Source organism: Vitis vinifera, chromosome 18 (genome assembly GCF_030704535.1).
Source record: "Vitis vinifera cultivar Pinot Noir 40024 chromosome 18, ASM3070453v1".
NCBI lineage: Eukaryota > Viridiplantae > Streptophyta > Magnoliopsida > Vitales > Vitaceae > Vitis > Vitis vinifera.
This window is the reverse complement of record NC_081822.1, coordinates 7,716,074-7,737,346: the sequence shown is the minus strand read 5'-3', so window position 1 is coordinate 7,737,346 and position 21,273 is coordinate 7,716,074. Positions and strand designations below refer to the sequence as shown.

Here is a 21,273-nt window from a genome sequence, read left to right as displayed (position 1 = left end):
ATATTTTGTTTGATCCAGCTGAAAATACATATGGGTTTGGTTCTAATAGTTCAAAGTTGGTCCAGAGCCACAGGTTTACAAAAAAAGCTTTAGTACTGTTTAAGCTGGTGTGGTTTAGCCAGATGCTTTCAATTCATACTAGCCTGTGTCAGATGCGCAGGGGCTGTAACCATCAACCAATTCCTAGGCTTATAAATTGGGTCGACGCATTTGCTCTTCAACAGGTTTTTGGTATAAACAGAAGTTCCCCAAGAAGGCTACATGATGCTATATACCGTATCTAGTTTCTGATCCTTGCCTCTGATCCCTCCAAACTATGGCCCATGTCCACTGTAATTGGGCCTCCAAAGGTACATGCTGGTGAGCCTATGAAATCGAGAGAAGTGGGACCCTTGAGAACAAGACCCCATCCAAAGCAATAGGGAGAGGAAAGGGTCAGGGGCATTGTACAGAAACACACAGTATGGGACGGAGCATCCTAGAAAGAGCTACTTTTCCAATTGCCTTTGTAAATTATAGCGATGTAGCATTGCTGACATTTATTTTGGGAGGTGGGGGCGCTGGCTTCTTTCATTTGCAATGAAACAGTTGCCACTTCGAGAGCAATTTCAAGGAGATTTAGCTTAATTTTTCATCCATCTGCCCAGGTAATCAACTCTCACAATGATTGCTCACTATTGTATAGTTTTGAGAAAGCTACATGTTCATCATCATGTCTCCTCGTTAGTTTGTTCGGTAATTCTCTCCATTTTACTGCACTTTTCTCTCAGCGATTAGGTGAATGAATTGTCTATGATCTGTATCAGCTGATATGATAAAACTAATTGTGAGCTTAATAATTGCCATTTATATGATCATCATTCATGTGGTTGGAGGTTGGATCAATGACCTTGAATGGGCCATGAGACCAACCAAATATCTCCATAATATGCATTGCTATTTCATAATCCTAATAATCCTGGCAATGAATCGCAAAAATGATTATTGTTGTGTTCCTGAAAATGCCTAGTTTGTCCTAGATGGTGGGTTCCTCCTAGACTCATTTGCTTCCTTGTTTATCGATCTAAGGATGAGGCAATACCCAAATGGTTGATGCTTCCTCAAAAGCAAGGACATGGGATATATATATATAAAAGATGATAACAAAGAAAAAACGAACTTTAGGAAATTGAGTGTCGAAGAAGGAATGAACTTTACAAGTGGTCCTTGAGGCATCCATCGTGCACGCATGCCTTAGCTAGTATTTTTATTTAGGAGACCCTCACATCACATGGGCATAAGTGGGCTTCATATGTTCTCAGGACTTAGCTTTTAATTGAGGTTGTGACGGCTCCAGTGTTCACCATCATCTGCTTTGATGCTAGCCAGAATCAAATTCAAGGTGCAGCCATAATGGACAGTAGCGATCCTTTGTTTTCATGGTCAATTGTCATTGTCCAATAATTCTATCGATACTTCAAGGGAATGCATTAAGCCTTCATGTATGGAGAATGGGGAAAGCATTCAGGGCTTTCTCTTTCTCTCGGTGGTAGTCTGTGTTTCATGTACTCTAAGAACAATCTACAAATAACCCTCCAATATCCGTACCTGATCCTCACGGGAAACCACTCACGGTCAAAGAGAAAATGAAGGTATCTTTTAAGACCCTTTTTAAATTTTCGTTGAAGACAATGGTACAATCACGGACTAATTAACGCTATACAACACTAGGGGGGGATTGTGATTGTATTACAATTAGATTTAGAACTAAATGGAATGAACTTAGATGATGGCTTAGAGGAATTTTTTTTTTCACATTATATTTGTATAAGATTTTCTTACTTGTGTAGATGATATTTATAGTTATGAATATTCATTAGATTACAATATTTTTACGATTGGGAGCAAGTAAATTAGAAATAGTATTAAAGTCTATTCTTAATCTTAATATAGTAATTTGTTTGAACTCTATTTAGCACTATAATTTCATGAGGCTTATTTAGCCCATAAAAGGTAATTGTCTATTTAGCCGATTGAAATACTATATATATATATATATATAAACGTTTTTTTAAGGTTGTGAACGTCCCATATTAAAAGATGGTCGTGTTTTCATTTCAATTATTATACTTTATCAATACTCACAAGTCATACACATGGGGTTTGTGATTTATCATCGCGTGATTGAATAGTATGCTTCTAACTCTTTTTTAAAATTTTTATTTAAATCAAAAGTGAGTGGCACTTATAAAAATATAAAATGGTAGCGGTTGGGAGGTGGGAAAGAGTTGGTTGCTTTTGATATCCCACGCTTAGTGTGACTTAAGATTAACTTAAAGAAAAGAGAGCGAACGTGTTCATGTGTGTGGAGTTTGAATAACTCAAAGCATGATTGTCTTTTTCACTTCCAAATGAATAAGAGTTTGTTTGGTTTTGGTAATTGCTGACGCTAATGACTTCCCTAACCTAATTATTGCCTCCTCATTCAGTTGGTGACCTCCACTCTGTCTTGTATTTCGTCTACTCCCACCATCCACACCCAAATCAACACTTCTATTCTATCCTTTCACCTAGACTAATAAAACATAATCTTTATATCCCTGTATTATCATTAGCCACGTGGCATTATATTTATAAAATATTTCTTCTTTTTTCCTGTATTTTCATGAATTATCTGTCTCATACTCCGTAATGATTCGATTGAAGTTAAAGACATGTCATCTTAAAAATGTATATAAATGCCTTTTTAACTGTGCCCTCTAACCCAACCAATTCTAATTATTAACACGTGGCGCATATGAATATGATAAAATTGATTTATGTCATTGGTTGGATTTAAATTAAAAATAATATATTGTACATCACTTCTTAATATTATATTGAATTTAATGTACCTTTATGGGTAATTAAAATAAAACCCACTATAAAATTCGAACCATTCACAACCGGCCCAGTCCAGGTGGGATAAATCAGGGCTGAGTGTACAATGGAGGTTGAGCACACGTGTAGGCGCGTTCAGACAATTATAATTCCTACCCACGCGCTTACACAAAATACGAAAATATGGAAGTACCTATCATATGGGAACGTTGCCATCAGAAAAAGCGAGTTTGTTGTTTTGCAAGGAGCTCGAGAGTAGGGAATGGTATTTGTTGTTTATATATATATATATATATATTTCACACAATAATAATTTTGAAGCTTAAACGCAAAGACTATGATGACAGTTATGCTCTCAAATCTCGGTTCATCGCCTCTCACTTTCCTTTTCTCTCCGGCGTAGATTCTCGCCGGGAAGCGTAACGGTTATATGACGGTCGCTTTCCAAATTATATCAATTATTAAAAAATAGAAATACCAAAAAAGGGGAGAGGAGCCATAAAACCTCTCTTCTAAATTCTAATCCCCTTTAAGAGTAGATTCACTCTCTCACTAAGAGCAACACTCTTAGCTCTCTGTCGTCTGTCTGTGTCTCTCTCTTACTTTCTCTCTCTAAAATTAGCTTGCAGGTTTTGGTGTGGGTTTATGATGAGAGAGAAAATTAGGGTTTCAGAGGGCGTCTGTGAATTTCTATGATGGTTGCTGCAGTATCAGCTACACCAAATCCGAAGACCTCGTCGCGAGAAGGGAGTCATCAGAACCCTACAAGGCCTCCTCTGATTCCTTCTGAGGCCGACAATGGGGTGGCTCTTCGAAGACCTAAGGGTAGAGAGGTTACTTCCCGCTACCTATCTTCTTCTACTTCTACTTCCACTTCTTCTTCCACGTCTTCCTCTTCGTCTTCCAGGCGCTGCGCATCTCCATTGGTTTCCAGGACCGCGTCTTCCTCCGCTGTTATGACGCCGATGCCTGCGCCTTCCTCTCTGATCAAGAGGTCGCAGTCTGTGGAGCGGAGGCGCCCGGTGACGCCTCGTCCCAATACCTTTGATTTCAGACCTGGCAATGCTGGAGAAGTGACCACCGCTTCTAAGATGTTAATTACGTCCGCCAGGAGTTTGTCGGTTTCCTTTCAGGGGGAGTCGTTCTCGCTTCGGGTTAGTAAGACAAAGCCGGCGCCGGCTAGTGTGAGGAAAGGTACTCCGGAGAGGAGGAAGCCAACGCCGACGAGAGCGGATCAAACGGAGAATTCTAAGCCTGTTGATCAGCATCGGTGGCCTGGGAGGTCGCGGCAGGTTAATTCATTGACTAGAAGCATGGATTGTACTGATGAGAAGAAGAAATTGGGTGGATCTGGGATTATGGCTAGGTCGTTGCAGCAATCTATGATTGATGAAAGAAATCGGACTCCATTGGATGGAAGATTGAATTTGGATTCGGGCAATGCCGAGTTGGGAAAGGCAAATGAACTTGTTAATGCCAATTCAGTTGTTGGATCTACTATGACATCTGATCCTGCTGCTTCTGATACAGAAAGTGTATCTTCTGGAAGCACGTCTGGAGCACAGGAGTCTGGTGGCGGAGGTGGTGGTACTCAAGGGCGGGGTGTGCCCCGGGGGATCATGGTGCCCGCAAGGTTTTGGCAAGAGACTAGTAATAGGTTGCGCCGTACACCAGAGCCCAGCTCACCACAGTCAAAGAGCAATGGATTGAGAACACCGGCAGTCCCACCGAAGCTCATTGCGCCTAAGAAATTGTTAACTGACAGTCCTATGTCGTCTCCCCGGGGAATCCTACCTAGCAGGGGGCAGTCTCCTCTACGTGGGCCTGTTAGGCCGGCATCGCCAAGTAAGCTTGTGACAACCTCTACATATTCTCCCTTAAGGGGGATGCCCAGTCCAACTCGGGTTAGGGCAGTGGTTGGCTCACTGAATGGTAATTTGAGCAACAACCCATCTATTCTCAGTTTTGCTGCTGATGTACGGCGGGGGAAGGTGGGGGAGAACCGTATGGTTGATGCACACTTATTGAGGCTTTTGCATAACCGCTATTTGCAATGGCGATTTATAAATGCCAGGGCGGATGCTTCCTTGTTGGTCCAAAGAATGAATGCGGAGGTGAGTCTCCTCAGACTTTACAACTTACTATTTTGGAATATGTTAACTATTTTTTTTCCCTCTGTTGCAATTCTTTTGATGGAGTAATGCATTTGTTTGGTTTTTATTAGTAGCCTATGCATGGGATACTATGGTGTATTATTTGATTGCATGTCTTGACCCTTGTTTGCTTATCTGTCTTGACCCTCAGTCAGGATCTATGGATGTATTCTTGGTTACCCATAAAAAAAGTGTTCTCTCTCAATATTGATTTGGGTGCTGAACTTATTATGGGAAATTTAATTAACAGTTAACACAATATCACTTAGAACATACCGTAGTGCTGATTTCAGTGTGTGATGATGGAAAGTATCAAGTGCTAGCATTTGTGTTTTCCTACCATATTATCTTACAAATGTAAAAATTTGTGATGGGGAAAAGGAGAAGACAAGAGGAAAAACAATATAGAAAGGGGGGTGATTTATGTACTGTTGAGTTTAAGCTTGATGGGTAAGGTAGCATTGACCTAATTGAGGATGTTTGTTAATAAGAGGGATTGGTATATCTATAAAAGAAAAGCCTATGAAAAAGAAAGCTGGATGACCAACTTCACTAATAACCTTTTTCTAAAATTGGAAGAGAAGAGAAGATTACTTAAATGGTGCAAAAGAAAGTGGATGAAGAAAAATTGGAAGAGAAGAGATATTATTAGTGTGAGACATATATTCATATACAGATAATAAGATGGCTTGAAAAAATTTTGTTGTCTACTTGACGGAACTAAATTGAAATTCTCCATGAATTGAGCTTTTGTTATCTAGGTCTAAATCAATTAAGTGGCATAAAAATGAACCCCAAATTTTTCTGGAATTCAAGAAACTAAGAAAGGGACTGTTGGGGTGCACCTTATGTTATACTCTCACATAAGGACTGTGGAATGGCCCTTTTCATTAATAAAAAAGGACTGGAATTATGAAGCTTTTGGGCTTTTTACCTGCCAGGCTTCTTATTTTCTGAATGATAGTCAAAGCCATTCTCATCAACTGGTTGTGGGTCTCAGCTAGCTCTTTGATCATTTGTGATCTTCCTATTTCAAAGCCAACAGGATATTGTAACCTTTATAATTCTTTAAAACCCTTAATATAGATGCAGATACATGGGTTTATAATTTCTTTTAGCTCAAAGGAATACCATTTAATGTGTAGAATTTGATGGTTATATTTCATTTTACATGTTTCTCTACTTCTTGAGACTGTTGGCATGCAATATAAATGAATAAAACAATATTGTTGACCCATCTACAAGTTGGAACAAATTTTTGGGACTTCCATGTGAAGTTAGCACTTGATGTTGCTCCTAGTGTATCCCTTCCATAAAGGATGGGAATGAAAATTATTGTTGCTCTAATGGTGTGAAAATAAGAGGTGTATATTTTTTCTTCCTTGGCAAAGATCAATTTTATTAGCACCACTTAACAAAAGGGTGCACAAAAGCATACATGGTGTGCACAAGGCACCAAAGGCCAAACAAGGTTGAGGGATACACAAAAATGGGCAGCCTTTTCTCACTTGAGAATGAGAGATATGGATAGCAAATGCTAAGCAATTATATGGTGTTCCAGAACAAAAACCATGTAGATGTATAGCATCTTCTGTAATTGTTATAGCTAGTTCACAACTTTCAAGTTGTCAGTGCAAACTTGGTTAGTAATGAAAACTTGTTAAGTTCTTGGAATGCAATCTGGTTTGATTCACAATGGATGTTGAGAGCAACTCCATCCATCTCCATAAAAAAGAAAGGAAGTTGTGAGTAACTTGAAGAAAAGTAAGCTTAACAGTATCACTTGGATTCTGGCTGTGATGATGATAATCATGATCTGTTATTTGTTGTCGTAGATTTTTATTAACCAATCGAATATCTTCTGATCTTTCGTTTTTACATGGTTCTGTTAAAGCTCCTTGCCGAACCGATGTAAAGAGGGTTTCTTAATTTTCTTTTGTAAAATCATTTTTTTAAAGTATTTCTTCTGCAAATAATGTGCTAGAAGATCTTTAATTGAAAGGATAAAAATATGACAAGAAGAGAAGAAAGAGAAAAAATTGTTTGTAATTATGGGTATGTCAGACACATTTAAGAATTATAATTAGATATGGTTTTTCATTTTTTTTTTCTTTTACATGCCACCTATGATTATAAATGATTATTAGGTTTTCTAAGTTCTAACTGTAGAGTGTAGACGTATTCAGTTTTGAAAATTTAACATGGAGCATGCAATGTGTGTGATGGATTTATTTATTTTTTCCATATGTTGATGATGTCATTACCTTCCTGAGGTACACCACATACTCATGTCCTGGTTATCCTTGTGTATTCAGATAATTAGCTGTGTATCAATTCTCTTTTTTTTATTTAGTTTTAACATGTTTAAATCCCATGAGGAGTTTTTTTTTATTTTTATTTTATTTTATCTGAATTTTCTTATTTATATCAGCAAAGCCTGTGTAATGCACGGGTAGCTATTGTGGATCTGCGTGATTCTGTCAGGGACAAAAGAAAGATGTTACAACTGATGAGGCAAAAGTTGAAGCTAACAACAATCCTCAAGGGGCAAGTAAGATCCAGATTCAAACTTCATTCTGGTTATGCACCTCAAGAACATGCTGCATCCATTCACCCACCCGCGCACACACACACACACACACACACACACACACACACACACACACACACACAAGGGACACAAAAGATTTCTGGTTTTTTTAAAGGTAAAATATAAGAATATATTAAAAGTGCTAGGAAGAAAGATTTCTAGTTATGCTCCTTAGGGATTCATGACTCGATAAATATTTTGCTTCAGCATATTCTCATTGTTTTCTCATGTTTATAAACTTTCAATCAATATAAATCTGCTTGTTAAAATCGTTCAATGATAATTTGGATAAGGTTTTATTACTCTGAGTTGTATTTGATTATCTTCCATGTCATTTGTCTCCTCTTGTATTCCTTTTTGGAGACAACTGGACTCTCTCTCTCTCTCTCTCTCTTTGTTCCTGAATTTTCCCAAAAGAAAGGATCCAAAGGGCCTGAGCTGTGGAATAAGAATTTGCATCCATGATTATAATTATGGGCCAAGAATGTGGAGAACACAAAATTATTCAAGGGAGAGATTCAATATCTCTGTTATGATACTGTGACTCAATTGGAGTTGGTATCTTAAATCATTTTCATGTCTATTTGTGTTAAACATGGAATATTGAGTTGCATGCTTGTTCATAAAGAGGTTTTATTACAGTTCATCTGTTAAACTGCACATGCTAAATTGATTAACTTGATGGGTGCAGATCATGTATTTGGACGAGTGGGGTCCTATGGACAGGGACCACTCAAATTCCTTGTCCGGGGCCATCGAAGCTTTGAAGGCCAGCACTCTCCGCCTTCCTGTTGTTAGTGGAGCAAGGGTATGTCTCTGTTTTATCTTTATTTTTAATATGTTATGTGACATTTCAGTTGTCCAACACATTGGCAATTTTCGGGTTTGATAAAATTCCTTATTTTTTGGCTACCTATTTCCTCAGGCAGACATCCAAAATTTGAAGGATGCAATTTGTTCAGCAGTTGATGTGATGCAGGCAATGGCATCCTCAATATGCTCTTTGTTATCAAAGGTGATCTCCTTTTTCTTTTGACTCTCATGTCTTGTCTGTTATGTTTTTTATAATCTTGATTTATTTATTCATTAATTGGGAAAAAATTCTGCTAATTTCATGATATGGGAATGTTATTAACATAATGCTGTTTCTTTAATGGATTTTTAGCTGCCTGATATTAAATAGGTATTATCATCTATATTTGGAAATTATTTTGTTACATGATATTGTAAATTTTAGAAGCAAAAAAGAATAATTAAATAAAATATTATTACCTGGAACAGCTTTGGTACTAGATTTAATCATAAATAGAAGTCAACAACTTATGAATGCTAGTACACCTCTCATCAAGTTGAATTATTTTCTTCAGTAGTTTTTGCCTCTTAACACCTGAGAAAGAATTATAGTGAAGATCCAAATAAAATTAGGTGCCTATTATGAATTCTAGGAAAGTTATATATTACCAGGAAGTATGAATTTTGTATTAAACATTTGCATAATGTGAAAAATGGCTGTAAAAAAATACTGTTTAAGTGAACACAAATTAAGTTTATATTTTTTTTGATAAATGAGCGCAAATATATTAAAGGGACAAATTAAGTTTATATTGTTGCTGATATACCAAATATTTTATCACAGTGCTTGCATGTTTTCTCCAACTTCGCTTATGTTTTCCCCTTCTATTCCCCTTTTAATAGGCAAACAGAAAACATTGGCCAGCCTAAAAAAGTGGGGTGGGGGGTGTGACTTATAGTACACCAGGATTATACAAAAGGTGTCAAGAGACTAACTAAGCAAAAAATTAATGGTACCCCATACAACCAATGAAGTTAAGCAGATAGGAACACTCAACACCCAAACAACCTTTGGACCACATAGAAAGGAAGTGAAGAAAAAAATCTTCAAACATTGAACCAAATCCTCCATCCCACCAAACAGCCTACCATTCTGCTGTTGCCAAGTAGTTCAAAGCAACCTTCAGTTCACATTTAATGAGTGAAATATCACTTGAATCACAGTAGAAGCTGTTAGTTGCTTAAGATTTTTCTGGTGGAGTTTAAATGTGCTTATTTCAGCAATGGCTGCGATTTTATTAAGACCTTGTAAAAGCTGTTTTAGGTTCTGCTTTGTTCTGTATAGAAAATTGTTTTTGGTGAATTTCAAGAGCTTAGGAGGTCAGATGCTAGTCTAATTAGAATGTCAGAGAGCTACTGCCATTTGTTAGGTTTCAAAATCATAGCATATATCTTTTGACTTGTGAACATGTTAGCGAACCTTTAAACCGTGACTATAAGATATCTGACCTTTAATTTGTTGGATTTAAGTTCTCAAAAGAATGATTCATGTAGCCAACAGAGTAGATCAATGGAAAATCTAGTGGATGGTTTTCATATCAATGGAAAGTTCTTCTCAGGTTAGAGGGTGCCAGCTTATAGAAGTTAATGAAGATTAAGATCTTATGTTGGAATGTGAGGGGAGCAAATGATTGCTCTAGGAGGAAAATAATTAAAGCTGTTGTGAGAAGTCAGAAAGTAGACTTACTTTGCATCCAGGAAACGAAAATTAATCTGATGTCCGAGTGGGTGGTTAGAAGCATAGGAGTGGGAAGATTCTTAGACTGGAGGGCTGTGGATGCTTCGGGTACGGCAGGAGGTATTCTGGTCTGCTGGGATAAAAGGTTGCTAGAGCTGTTGGATTGGGAGGAGGGGCAATTCACTATTTCTTGCCGGTTTAGGAAGGTGGAAGATGGGGCTGTCTGGGTATTCACGGGGGTGTATGGTCCGTTCACAAAAAATGAAAAGGATTGTATGTGGGATGAGATAGGGGCTATCAGAGGTCTATGGGAAGAGCCCTGGTGTGTAGGGGGGGACTTTAACGTCATTCGCTCTCAGAATGAGAGGAATAGGCAAGGGAGAATTTCTGCAGCAATGAGGAAATTTGCTCAGGTTATAGATGAGTTAGGCCTGATTGATCTCCCGTTGCAAGGAGGTGATTATACGTGGAGTGGGGGGCCAAATAATCGTTATTGGGCCAGGTTGGATAGATTTTTGGTTACCCCAAGTTGGATGGATCAATTTAGCAGTGTGATTCAAAAAAGACTGCCCAGGCCAGCTTCAGACCACTTCCCGGTGGTGCTGGAGGGTGGTACTATGAGACGCGGTCCTTCCCCGTTCAGATTCGAAAACATGTGGCTTAAAGTAGAAGGGTTTCAAGAGCTAATCCATAGCTGGTGGCAGGGAATAGAGGTGAGAGGAAGTGCTAGCTTTAGGCTGGTTACAAAATTGAAAGTAGTGAAACAGAAGCTTAAAGAGTGGAATAGGGAAGTGTTTGGGAGATTGGAAGACAATAAAGCTGCTGCCCTGCAGCTTGTGGATCACTGGGACAGGGTGGAATGTGAGAGAAGACTATCAGAGGAGGAAACAGTATCAAAAAAGGAAGCAAAGGATAGTTATGCTAAGTGGGTCTCTTTGGAGGAAACTCATTGGAGGCAGCATTCCAGAGAGTTATGGCTAAGGGAAGGGGACAACAATACAGGATACTTCCATCGTATGGTGGCTGCACATCGTAGATTCAATCATGTGGACAGAATTAAGATAGGTGGGGTGTGGCTGTTTGAGGAAAAGGATGTGAGAGAAGGGGTGGCCAATGCCTTTCAGCATTTACTTACGGAAAATTCAGATTGGAAGGCGGACATAGAAGGGCTGCAGTTAGAGCAACTAAATCAGCAAGAGGCAGAGAACTTGGAACAACCTTTCTCTGAAGAGGAAATTCATAGTGCCCTGATGGAGATGAATGGGGACAAAGCCCCAGGACCGGATGACTTTACTATGGCCTTTTGGCAAAGATGCTGGGTTATAGTTAAAGAAGAGGTTTTGGAGATGTTTAAAGAGTTCTATGAGCAAAGTGCCTTCATCAAGAGCATGAACAGTACATTTTTGGTCTTGATACCCAAGAAGGGGGGGGCTGAGGACCTTGGGGAATTCAGGCCAATCAGTCTCTTGGGGGGGCTGTACAAACTATTGGCCAAGGTCTTAGCCAATAGACTGAAAAAAGTGCTAGGGAGAGTAGTATCCACTGATCAGAATGCTTTTGTTATAGGGAGGCAGATCCTTGATGCCTCATTAATTGCAAATGAAGCAATTGATGCATGGCAAAAAAGGGGAGAGAGAGGTCTCATTTGTAAGCTGGACATAGAGAAAGCCTACGACAGCCTAAATTGGCAGTTTCTGATGAAAGTCATGAGAAAGATGGGGTTCGGTTCAAGGTGGCTGGGATGGATGTGGAGTTGTATCTCCACAGCCAAATTTTCGGTGTTGGTGAATGGAGTGTCGGCCGGTTTCTTTCCAAGTTCTAAGGGGTTGAGGCAAGGAGATCCCCTCTCTCCCTACCTCTTTGTGATGGGAATGGAGGTGCTGAGCAATCTAATCAGAAGGGCTGTTGAAGGGGGTTTTTTGTCAGGGTGTAGGATCCGAGGAGGAGGAAGGCAGCCAGTGCATGTTTCCCACCTGCTCTTTGCGGATGATACTATAGTTTTTTGTGAAGCTAGGAAGGAGTATCTAACTTATCTCAGTTGGATTCTGTTCTGGTTTGAAGCCGTGTCAGGATTAAGGATTAATTTGGAGAAAAGTGAATTAATCCCAGTTGGCGAGGTGGAAGAGATGGAGGAGATGGCAGCGGAACTGGGCTGCAAAGTGGGCTCTATGCCCTCTGTGTATTTGGGGCTGCCATTGGGGGCCCATAACAAGAGTGCAGCCGTGTGGGATGGGGTGGAGGAGAAGATGAGAAGAAGACTAGCGCACTAGAAACGGTAATATATTTCCAAAGGTGGGAGACTTATTCTCATTAAGAGTACGATGGCTAGCATACCTTTGTACCAAATGTCTCTTTTCCGTATGCCCAAGTTGGTTGCGCGAAGATTAGAAAAATTGCAAAAGGATTTTCTTTGGGGAGGAGGAAATTTAGAAAGGAAAGTGCACATTGTTAATTGGAAGATTGTGTGTACGGAGAAGGAAAAGGGGGGGCTTGGCTTAAGGAAGCTAGTCCCGTTAAATAAAGCTTTGTTGGGGAAATGGATTTGGCGGTTTGCTTGTGAAAAGGAAAATTTGTGGAGACAAGTACTTGTGGCGAAATATGGGCAAGAGGGGTTTGGTTGGATGACCAAAAAGACTAATGGGACTTTTGGAGTAGGGGTTTGGAAGGAAATTATGAAGGAAAAGGATTGGTGTTGGGAGAATATGGCTTTTAGGATGGGGAATGGTACCAGAATCAGATTTTGGAATGATCTTTGGTGCGGATGTACAGTGCTGTCCCAAAGGTTTCCTCATCTATATGGGATGGCTGCTCATAGGAATGGTACAGTAGAGGATATGTGGGACCAGAATGTGGGCCAAGGTGATTGGGATGTAAGATTTGTGAGGGGTTTTAATGATTGGGAGTTGGATTTGGTAGGGAATTTGCTTCATACTTTGAGGGGGTTCAATCCTACTTTAGAAGAGGATGCTGTTTTTTGGAAAGGGGGGAAAAACGGAAAGTTTAAAGTTAAAGAAGCCTATAACTTGGTGGTAAATTCTGTGGCTAACAATTTTCCGAAGAACAACATTTGGGTGGATAAAGTTCAAACAAAAATTTTGTTTTTTGCTTGGGAAGCTACTTGGGGCAAGGTGCTCACGCTTGATAGGCTCCAGAGAAGAGGGTGGCATCTCCCTAATCGGTGCTTCTTGTGTGGATGTGAAGAGGAAACTGTAAATCACATACTCATACATTGTATAGTGGCAAGAGTCCTGTGGGATATGATATGTGCTTTGGTTGGTGTTAAGTGGGTCTTTCTAGAAACTGTAAAGGAGGTCCTATTAAGCTGGAGGGGCCCTTTTGTAGGGAAAAAAAGGAAAAAGATATGGAAGTCTATACCGTTGTACATCTTTTGGACTCTTTGGAAGGAAAGAAATAGGCTTGCTTTTAGGGGGGGGGGGGTGTTAGATATCCAGAAATTAAAAAATTCTTTTGTCTGTATTTTATGGGGATGGGCGAGAATGTATAGTGGAGAGAGGTCGTTGTCTCTTATAGGATCCCTGGAGTGGATAGCCGCCATATAAGGGCTGGTGGGCTTTTTGTTGTTTTTTGTTTTCTCTGTGTTTTTTGAGGCTCTAGCTAGATTGTATACTCCCTGTATGCGTGTGGCTTTTTGGCCTCTTTTCAATATATTATATGCTTACTTATCAAAAAAAATATCTTCCAAAGAAAATAAAAATAAAAATTCAGTTTATATTGGAAAATTTTGGGCGAGAATTTGTGGTGACCTTGCAAAGTGCATATCTTGGATCCATCAGTGCTACTTCTCTTTCTTCTGTAACTTGCTTTGAATATTTTATTATTTAGAGAGACATTAAGATTCTCATTTTTTTTTTCTCTTTATTACATTTTTACTTCGTATTTCCCTTCATTATTTGTCTTTGAGGTGTGGCTCAAGTGACATGGGGTTAGGGTATGGTTGTGGGAGGTTCTAGGCTCGATTCCCTATAGGGACCAAGTATAAGTGCTTTGTTTCATTCTTCTCAAAATTTTCTTTGAATAAGTGTTTATTTAAAGTCATTAAGATTTTCATTTTGTTTCATTCTTTTCAAATTATTTTTGAATAACTCTTTATTTTGAGTGACTAAGATTTTAGTTTTTTTTTTTTTTTTTTTTACTTGCCTTATTTTTCTGTTGTTTTTGTTGCACACCTTTTTTACTTGTCAGTAGCCTTTAGCTAATGTTCAATTAATTTGATTCTGATTTAAATCCCTAAGGATAGATAGGCCACTCATGGAGTCTCATGGAACCTACAATTGAGAAAAACAGCTGCTGCTGAGTCTCAGAACAGGTAGTTTCCATCGTTTTGTCTATATCTGGCATCTCTAACTTTTCTGGATTAAAAACCTTTGGAAAATGGTTAATCCCCTCATCTTTATCCCATGGTCTCCAGACCCCTTCACCTTCTTCAACTCTTCCTATAGCTAGGCGGCTGGTTGCTCCACTTATTCCTTTAACAATTTTTCCATTTCAGTTTTTGGTTTAGGGAGAGGACGGGTTGTGGCCTTTTTTTAAAAAAGGGTTGTCCTGAGTCAGGAGAGTCTGTAGAATAGTTGTCACAATCATCAAAGAACTAAACTGCAGGCGCCTTGAGGTGCACTGGGAGGAGCTGACTTGTTGATGGCTTGGTTCAAGCTTTCCTTTTGGGTCAACAGAGAAGGCATAATGAAAATGGGCTGGTCCAATAGCAGATTCTGCAGCTGTCAGCATTATAAAAATTACAATGAGATGAAGTCAACAAACTAATAAGAAAACATTTGTCATATTTGTTATTTTTTAATTAGTTAAATAGCATGATTTCAAATTGGTTTATGATAGTATTGAGAATTGAAGACTCTTTAGACATTACCATATCAATTGTTATACTCAATACCAAGTTTTTATAGTTGCTATGTCAAAACATATTCAAATTGTAGCTCACTAAATAAGAAGTAATTTTTATTTTTAAAAATAGAAAATGAAAATGATAAAAAAAAATATGTGATTGGTAACAAATCAATAATTGTTTGAAGATAAATTATTTTGATTTCTTTTTTCTAAATATAGACTGAAACAATTTTTTATTGATTTAGTCATTTTTTTTTCTTGATTGATGAAGTGAATATTCGAGAAATGCAAAGTTGCTTTCTTTTTTTTGACCTTTCTGTTTTCATCATATCCGAGTCATAATGTTGTGATTCTTAAGTCATCTCACAAGTTAACTGAGTCAAAGTTTATATCCAAATTGGAACCCAAGGCATAAACGGATCACACAATACTCAACTTGGGACTCAAACTCCTTGTAGTCATAACTGAGACCATATGTATGACTTAGCCAAGACATATGGGTATCAGCCGATACTTTGAATCATATAGGTCAGTGCCTAAATGGTAGGGAAATTGTTTGGTGAGGGGGTAGGGTGAGAGTTGGGTGAATTTGGTTGTTGTGGGTGTTGGTTTGTGGGGGGTGTTTTTATTGGGTTTGGTTTGCCATGCACTGAGTTGTGTGGTCTATGGTGTTTTCTCTTTCTGGTGTAACTTGAGTTCTTTTGCAAGCACTCAATATGTGTTGTTTGGTTGGCACTGCAGTTTTCTAGGAAAGACTAGCAAGATGGTTGGGAAAATTGGCTCTTCTTTGTATGTTTTGGACAATTTGGAAAGAGAAAAATGGAAGGCCTTCAATGTTTTTAAATCAGCCTTTTTTTCCCTGAGGAAAACCTGTTTCTCAGAACTCTGCTTTTATGGTCTAAGGTGGCAGATACCTATTTCAGCTCACTTGATTTTGTCAATAGGCTGGGGTTGTGCTAATCCAAGAGACATATATTTTTTTCCCTTCTTTCTGTTAGCGTGTGCCTTGTATACTATACTCCTTGAATAATCAGGTCCATTCATCACCTATTGTTAGGCACTTTTTTTTGTAAGATTATGTTATTTTCTGAGAAAAAAAATGGTAATTGTTCCATGATACATAGTGCTTGCACCCCTATTGTTAAGTGGATTCCTGAAACAGTGAAATTCTCAACTTTTACTGTTTAATATTTAGTTTGTTCATTGCTTCTCCTGCTCCTAAGTTTCTTTGAAATATATTCTGCAGGGTAGGACATGAATTTCAAATTTGTTCCCATACTTGGCAATAACCTCACCTTTTCTAGCAAAGTCAATGAGTCTTATCTTAACTGCATCGGTCGTTGAATTATGAAATAACAAGAATTTACATCTTGGTCTTGTCTCGTGTGCTTTAAATGTTTACCATGTACAGAAAAAAACCTTGCAGTTTAATTGCTCATCGAAAAGGTGCTTACAGTTCGATTCATGTTAAGAAATATTTGCTAGGTTTTCTCTTTGTGTACCCGGGTTTGGATGTAAAAGTTTACATGACCATTTTGGTTGAGAATGCATTGAGTCATACCTCACCAACGTTTTTAGAGTTTGTCTAAGATACATATAAACCGAAGTTTGTCTAAGAAACATATAAACCTATGTAATTTGAAGACTTTGTTTGCTCAATTGATCATTCATGTTTCTAAAACCATTTGTCATTAATAGGTGGAGGAGGTGAACTCCTTGGTGGCTGAACTTGCAAATACATCTGCAAAAGAGCGAGCTTGTCTTGATCAGTGCAGAGATCTCTTATCAACACTAGCAGCCATGCAGGTAAGGATGGTATACAGTTGTTTTTTTTTTGGGCTGATAACGAAGTCCAAAAATTTTCATATTTGTTCTTTCTTTTAAATATGTTTACCATATCCTTTTCAACCCAAGTTAGTGTTGACATTTGTGCATAGAGTTCTGTTCTCCAATATATTTTAGCTCTCTTTTCTTTCGGGTAGAAAATTTCTTGTTTTCTGTTGATATGGATCAATGTCAGAACTGACAAAACTTGTGAAACCAGGTGACGGATTGTAGCCTGAGAACTCATATATTACAACTAAATCGTGTACCATCAAGCCTGACAACAAAAGTGTAAAGCACATATCATTTGACTGCATACATTACATGCTAACATCACGTGAAAACCCTTTTTATCTGAAGCTGCCAAACAGGAGGTAATGACAAAGAATCGAGTGATTGATTGTGGCTTGTGTGAAGCAGAAGAGTGCTCATTTTAGCGTTGGGATACAAAATGGCAGGAAATTGTCTTTCTCATTTAAATTAGCTTGTATACAGGTCCTTTCTCTATAGGCTTAGATGAAAGCATATGTAAATATGTGTAATGATGTTTCCAATTTCCCGTCATTCAATAGTGTCTTTCCCTGTTTTCTTTTGGTATTCATTCATTTGATCCATTTGTGCCAATGGTAGTTACTAGAGATGCTTTTTAATACTGTGGAGCACTTGACAAAGGCATAATCCGCCCTTCTTTTTACTCCTGTCCTACGGAGGTGTATTAGATTCTCAGTTGCCTTGTCTGCATATCCAAAGGAGGCTTGCAGAGCATCACACATCCCTGTCGAGGTTTCAGGTTTCAGGTTTCAGGATATTGATCGGATTTGATTTAGTTGTACTCATTGCATAAACATTTGTGGGTCAGGATTTAGGTGATTGAATTAGACAAAAGCTGATTTGAGGATATGGTAAATTGAATAGATGGTGACTCATATAGGGATGGGATCTGGTCTAGGTTCATCTGCAGGGAGAGTTAACAGTTATTGGGAATCTATAACAAAGACAGGTATGGTTGGGGTTGAGATTTTAAGGTTTTAATGTGTATGGAACTATAAATATGAGTCAATGTGGTAGGAAATTTATCAATGGTGGACCAAATTGGAATATGCAACCATTATTACCAGTATACGGATGCGCTACAATTCCTAATCTGGAAAATCCGCCGAATGGTGTCTGATGGACCCATTTGTTTCCTAGTGTATTTCTCTAAGCCAATATAAGCACACGGGAGAATGATGAATGGAGACAGTTGATAGCTGTATGCGGGGTGGTGGCGAGGGAGGGAGTGGTGTGTAGTTGTGACTTGTGATTGAGAATGAGGACTGAGGAGTGAAAGTGGAAAGGAGGCGGCTGTGGGATCCACAGCAGATGCGGCGAGACGTATGACAGCGAATCTGATGGGTAAAATTTCAATTGTCCTATGGATGGCTATCTTTTTTCAAATGGGAGATGAGAAAAGAAACCTAGTTGAGGTGAGGGGGTAGGGGGTAGGGGGTAGGGGGGTGTAGGGGGTTAGGGTTGATGCCGTGGATCCCACTTCCAACGGAGGAGGATTTTGTGGAGGAGGCTGACGTGCTTCCCACCATTTGTTGCTTTGCTCGGGTCCCACCCCACCCCCCTTCCTCTTCTCCTTTCAGTTCATCCCCTCCTCTCTGTGAGAGTCAGTTCCCATCTCCATTGCACTGCATCTCTTCCCTGTTCCTGTTTTGGCTAACCATCCCAATGATGATATGACTATTGACTCAACACGCTTTTCTTGTGAATTTTGGTGGAACCAGCAAAACTTTTCTGTTCCAAAAAGTCGACTGCCCACTGCCGACTACTTGTCTCTGATTTCTGCTTCCCAATTCCAAGTAACTTCGACCATGTTTTTGCCCGCTTCTCAAATGAATAATAATTTAGTGACGTGAAATATTTTTAATCGCTAACCCTCTCCTTGAAATCACTAAAATGGGGCGCTGAAAGTTGATATATTTTTTGTACTCTCTAGTGTTTCACGTTTAGTCAATGCGAAAATATTGGGTGAAACAAAATCTTCAATCTAATTAAGTTTAAGGATGTTTGAAGGTTGAAAAGGGAGGTTGGGCGGTTGGAAGGCTCATAATTCATTCCTAAATTATGGATTGGGGAAAAACCTAAATCTTTGAGTATTCACCAACTCCACTCCTCCAAATTAAAAAAAGGCATGATTAAACCCTTAATGCGCCCTTTCCCCTTTTCCTATACATCGTGTCAATTCATTTGTTATTTTGACTTTGATAAAAAAAGAAAGGACTTGAGATGCTCAATTCCATTGGTGCTTGAGCACCTGTTATTTACCACGCTTTCATTTGCATATTTTACATATCTTAATGTGTTCTTATCACACCGTGATTCGCGGTAAGTATTCTGTTCATTTGTTTATACTCAAATAAACTCTATTCCCATTTTTCTACTGACCTCGAAATTGCTGCGTATGAACTTCATTGCAAATCGTGATAACCCTAAAAAATTTCAAAGGATCATATGGCACCTTTATTTTTTTTAGAAGAAAAACTTATAATTCTAATATCTTCTTTTCTTAAACATTTTAACTGCAAATATATGTATTTATTTTTTTCCAAAAAAATAGAAGAGACATTTGAAGAGGTGGGGAGAAGGATATTTAGAAGGGCCAATAATAAGTGAAAGAGGGTCTGAAACATGCAAGCGTCCAGGTGGTCTAAACAGGGGCAATATGACAGCATGTACGTGTCGAATGATGAATAATGTTGAGAGAGTGGCGCAGTGGCACCGTTGCACCGTTGGCCACCCGCTTCTAAAGTCAAGTACGGTTCCGGACAACTCCATGGTGGCTTCCACACCTACTCACTAACTGACAGCCCACACCTCACTTTTCCCCCATTCAATTTCATCCCACGCCCACCAGCTCCCAATTCCGATCATGCAACATGGTTCGAATTTCCCAAAATTTTATTCATAAGAAAAAGAAAAAGAAAGAAAGAAAAAAAAAAAACAACTTTTACATTAAGACCACTCACTGAGTCCTAACTCGTCGGCAACTTCAACACCAAAAACCTCCGCTCAGATAAAAAGGTTGAGAAGCTTCCGCTCTTGGCATCCAGACATGTTACGATCATCGTCACTTCCATCGTAGCTCATCGTTCCCGATGATCCTTCCGAACAAAACGATGTACCCGACCTCTTCCCTCTCCCGGCGTTGATCTTGTTCGAGAAGCGCGCCGTCGCGGAGATTCCGAGGTGAGGCGGTTGAGTCTCAATTCTTTTGGCTTCCTCAGAGGCATTGTCACGCATGAACGGTTTCGACAGCGAGTATGCGTCACGTAGCTTCCACGCGTCGGTACAGAACGTCGCAGAAGCTTCATCGAAACCTGGTTTGATCGGTCCGGCCAGAATTCCGGGAATCGGCCGCAAGGTGCCTCCGGCGAGAACTGTGTCCACCGCTGCCTGGCACACGTGCCAATTACCAGTCCAGAGAAGACCGACGGCGCCGTTCACTGGATTCACAGTGCGCCCACAGGCTTCGAACAAAAGAGACTGAAACAGAGCTGAAAGAAACCGCGCATATGAACAACAACAAAGGGAAAGAAAAAACAAAAAGAAAGCATCTTTATAAAACATTTTCCAAAAACGATAAAGGAGAAAAGAATAGATTGAAAAAGCATACCAGGCCTCTTGTTCTCGGGCACCGCAGAAATGAAGGACATGAGATCGCTGCGGCCGAAGAACTTAGAGACGAACAAGGTGGCGTAGCCTTGAGCCTCAGGGTTCTCGATCCATTGGAGGCACGTCCTCAGAATGCATGAGTCGCTGCATCCCTTTCGAAGAACGCGGCACCCGTTGCAACTCATCTCCCCTGACCGTCAGATCTCCTCTCCCCCGCCCCCAGCCCCCGGATTTCCGATCCGACGGTAGTAGGAAATGTGTTTCTTGAGTTGGAAGCAAAGAAGAAAGTGGGGAGGAGGGAGTGAGGCTTGGAGGACGTTAAGAGAGAGGAGGATAGTGGCCAGTGGTGGGGTTAGGTTAAAGGTAACTGTGGTTAGGTTGAGTTTGATTGACGGTGGAGTCTATGCTGCTGTTGGAATATCTTCCAAACTCTGGGCACGAGCGGCTCCGTGTTTTCGCGGCCATCTCCTCTTCTAATCTCCACCATTGGATTTTCGCATGCGGTTGCTTTTCAAGTTTTGTTTTCTTCTACTTTTTTGGGTAAGGATATGATTATCTCACTCTCTCTTCTCTCTTCTCTCTTCTTTATTTTATTTTTCTCATTTATTCCTCTTTTGATCACTTCTTCGCATCCACTCCCTGTTCTCAAAAAAAAAAAAAAAAAACTCAAAATATTCTGAGTATTAATATGCTTCGCTCACCAGCACACACATATCTTATTCACCCTCTATTTATTATGCTCAAAAAACCTTGTCAACTAATGTCATTTGGGTGGGCTCCCACTTTGAAACAAG

The 21,273-nt window shown here is 39.4% G+C and overlaps 2 protein-coding genes across 6 annotated transcripts; one reads left to right on the top strand and one right to left on the bottom strand.

Annotated features, from left to right (window-relative positions):
- Positions 1-231: 231 nt before the first annotated feature.
- LOC100242050 (QWRF motif-containing protein 2) lies at positions 232-17,420 on the top strand. 5 transcript variants are annotated; one of them, XM_010666223.3, is made up of 7 exons: positions 232-647; positions 3,482-4,973; positions 7,444-7,563; positions 8,294-8,410; positions 8,528-8,617; positions 16,694-16,801; positions 17,040-17,420. In XM_010666223.3, exons 2-7 carry the CDS (start codon positions 3,552-3,554, stop codon positions 17,112-17,114), a joined length of 1,932 nt encoding a protein of 643 aa, XP_010664525.1. In that variant the 5' UTR covers positions 232-647; positions 3,482-3,551; the 3' UTR covers positions 17,115-17,420. The 5 variants fall into 5 exon arrangements, with proteins under 5 accessions (XP_010664525.1, XP_059590647.1, XP_059590646.1 ...); XM_059734664.1 differs by lacking the exon at positions 232-647 and adding an exon at positions 1,516-1,631; XM_010666224.3 differs by lacking the exons at positions 232-647; positions 17,040-17,420 and adding an exon at positions 14,391-14,459 and having other exon boundaries at positions 3,198-4,973; positions 16,694-16,790.
- A 2,324-nt stretch (positions 17,421-19,744) lies between these two features.
- On the bottom strand, positions 19,745-20,935 carry LOC100255841 (LOB domain-containing protein 38). Its single transcript, XM_002285214.4, has 2 exons — positions 20,481-20,935; positions 19,745-20,361 (listed from the first exon to the last, which is right to left on the bottom strand). Exons 1-2 carry the CDS (start codon positions 20,662-20,664, stop codon positions 19,877-19,879), a joined length of 669 nt encoding a protein of 222 aa, XP_002285250.1. The 5' UTR covers positions 20,665-20,935; the 3' UTR covers positions 19,745-19,876.
- Between the last annotated feature and the right edge of the window lie 338 nt (positions 20,936-21,273).

What these genes read in the sequence shown, in the direction of transcription:
- LOC100242050 (XM_059734663.1), top strand. Translation starts at nt 3,552, where the DNA reads ATGATGGTTGCTGCAGTATCAGCTACACCAAATCCGAAGACCTCGTCG. An exon ending in TCCAAAGAATGAATGCGGAG is followed by an intron (nt 4,974 to 7,443) that starts GTGAGTCTCCTC and finishes TATTTATATCAG; the next exon opens with CAAAGCCTGTGTAATGCACG. An exon ending in CTGTTGTTAGTGGAGCAAGG is followed by an intron (nt 8,411 to 8,527) that starts GTATGTCTCTGT and finishes CTATTTCCTCAG; the next exon opens with GCAGACATCCAAAATTTGAA.
- LOC100255841 (XM_002285214.4), bottom strand. Translation starts at nt 20,664, where the DNA reads ATGAGTTGCAACGGGTGCCGCGTTCTTCGAAAGGGATGCAGCGACTCA. An exon ending in GCCCGAGAACAAGAGGCCTG is followed by an intron (nt 20,362 to 20,480) that starts GTATGCTTTTTC and finishes GGTTTCTTTCAG; the next exon opens with CTCTGTTTCAGTCTCTTTTG.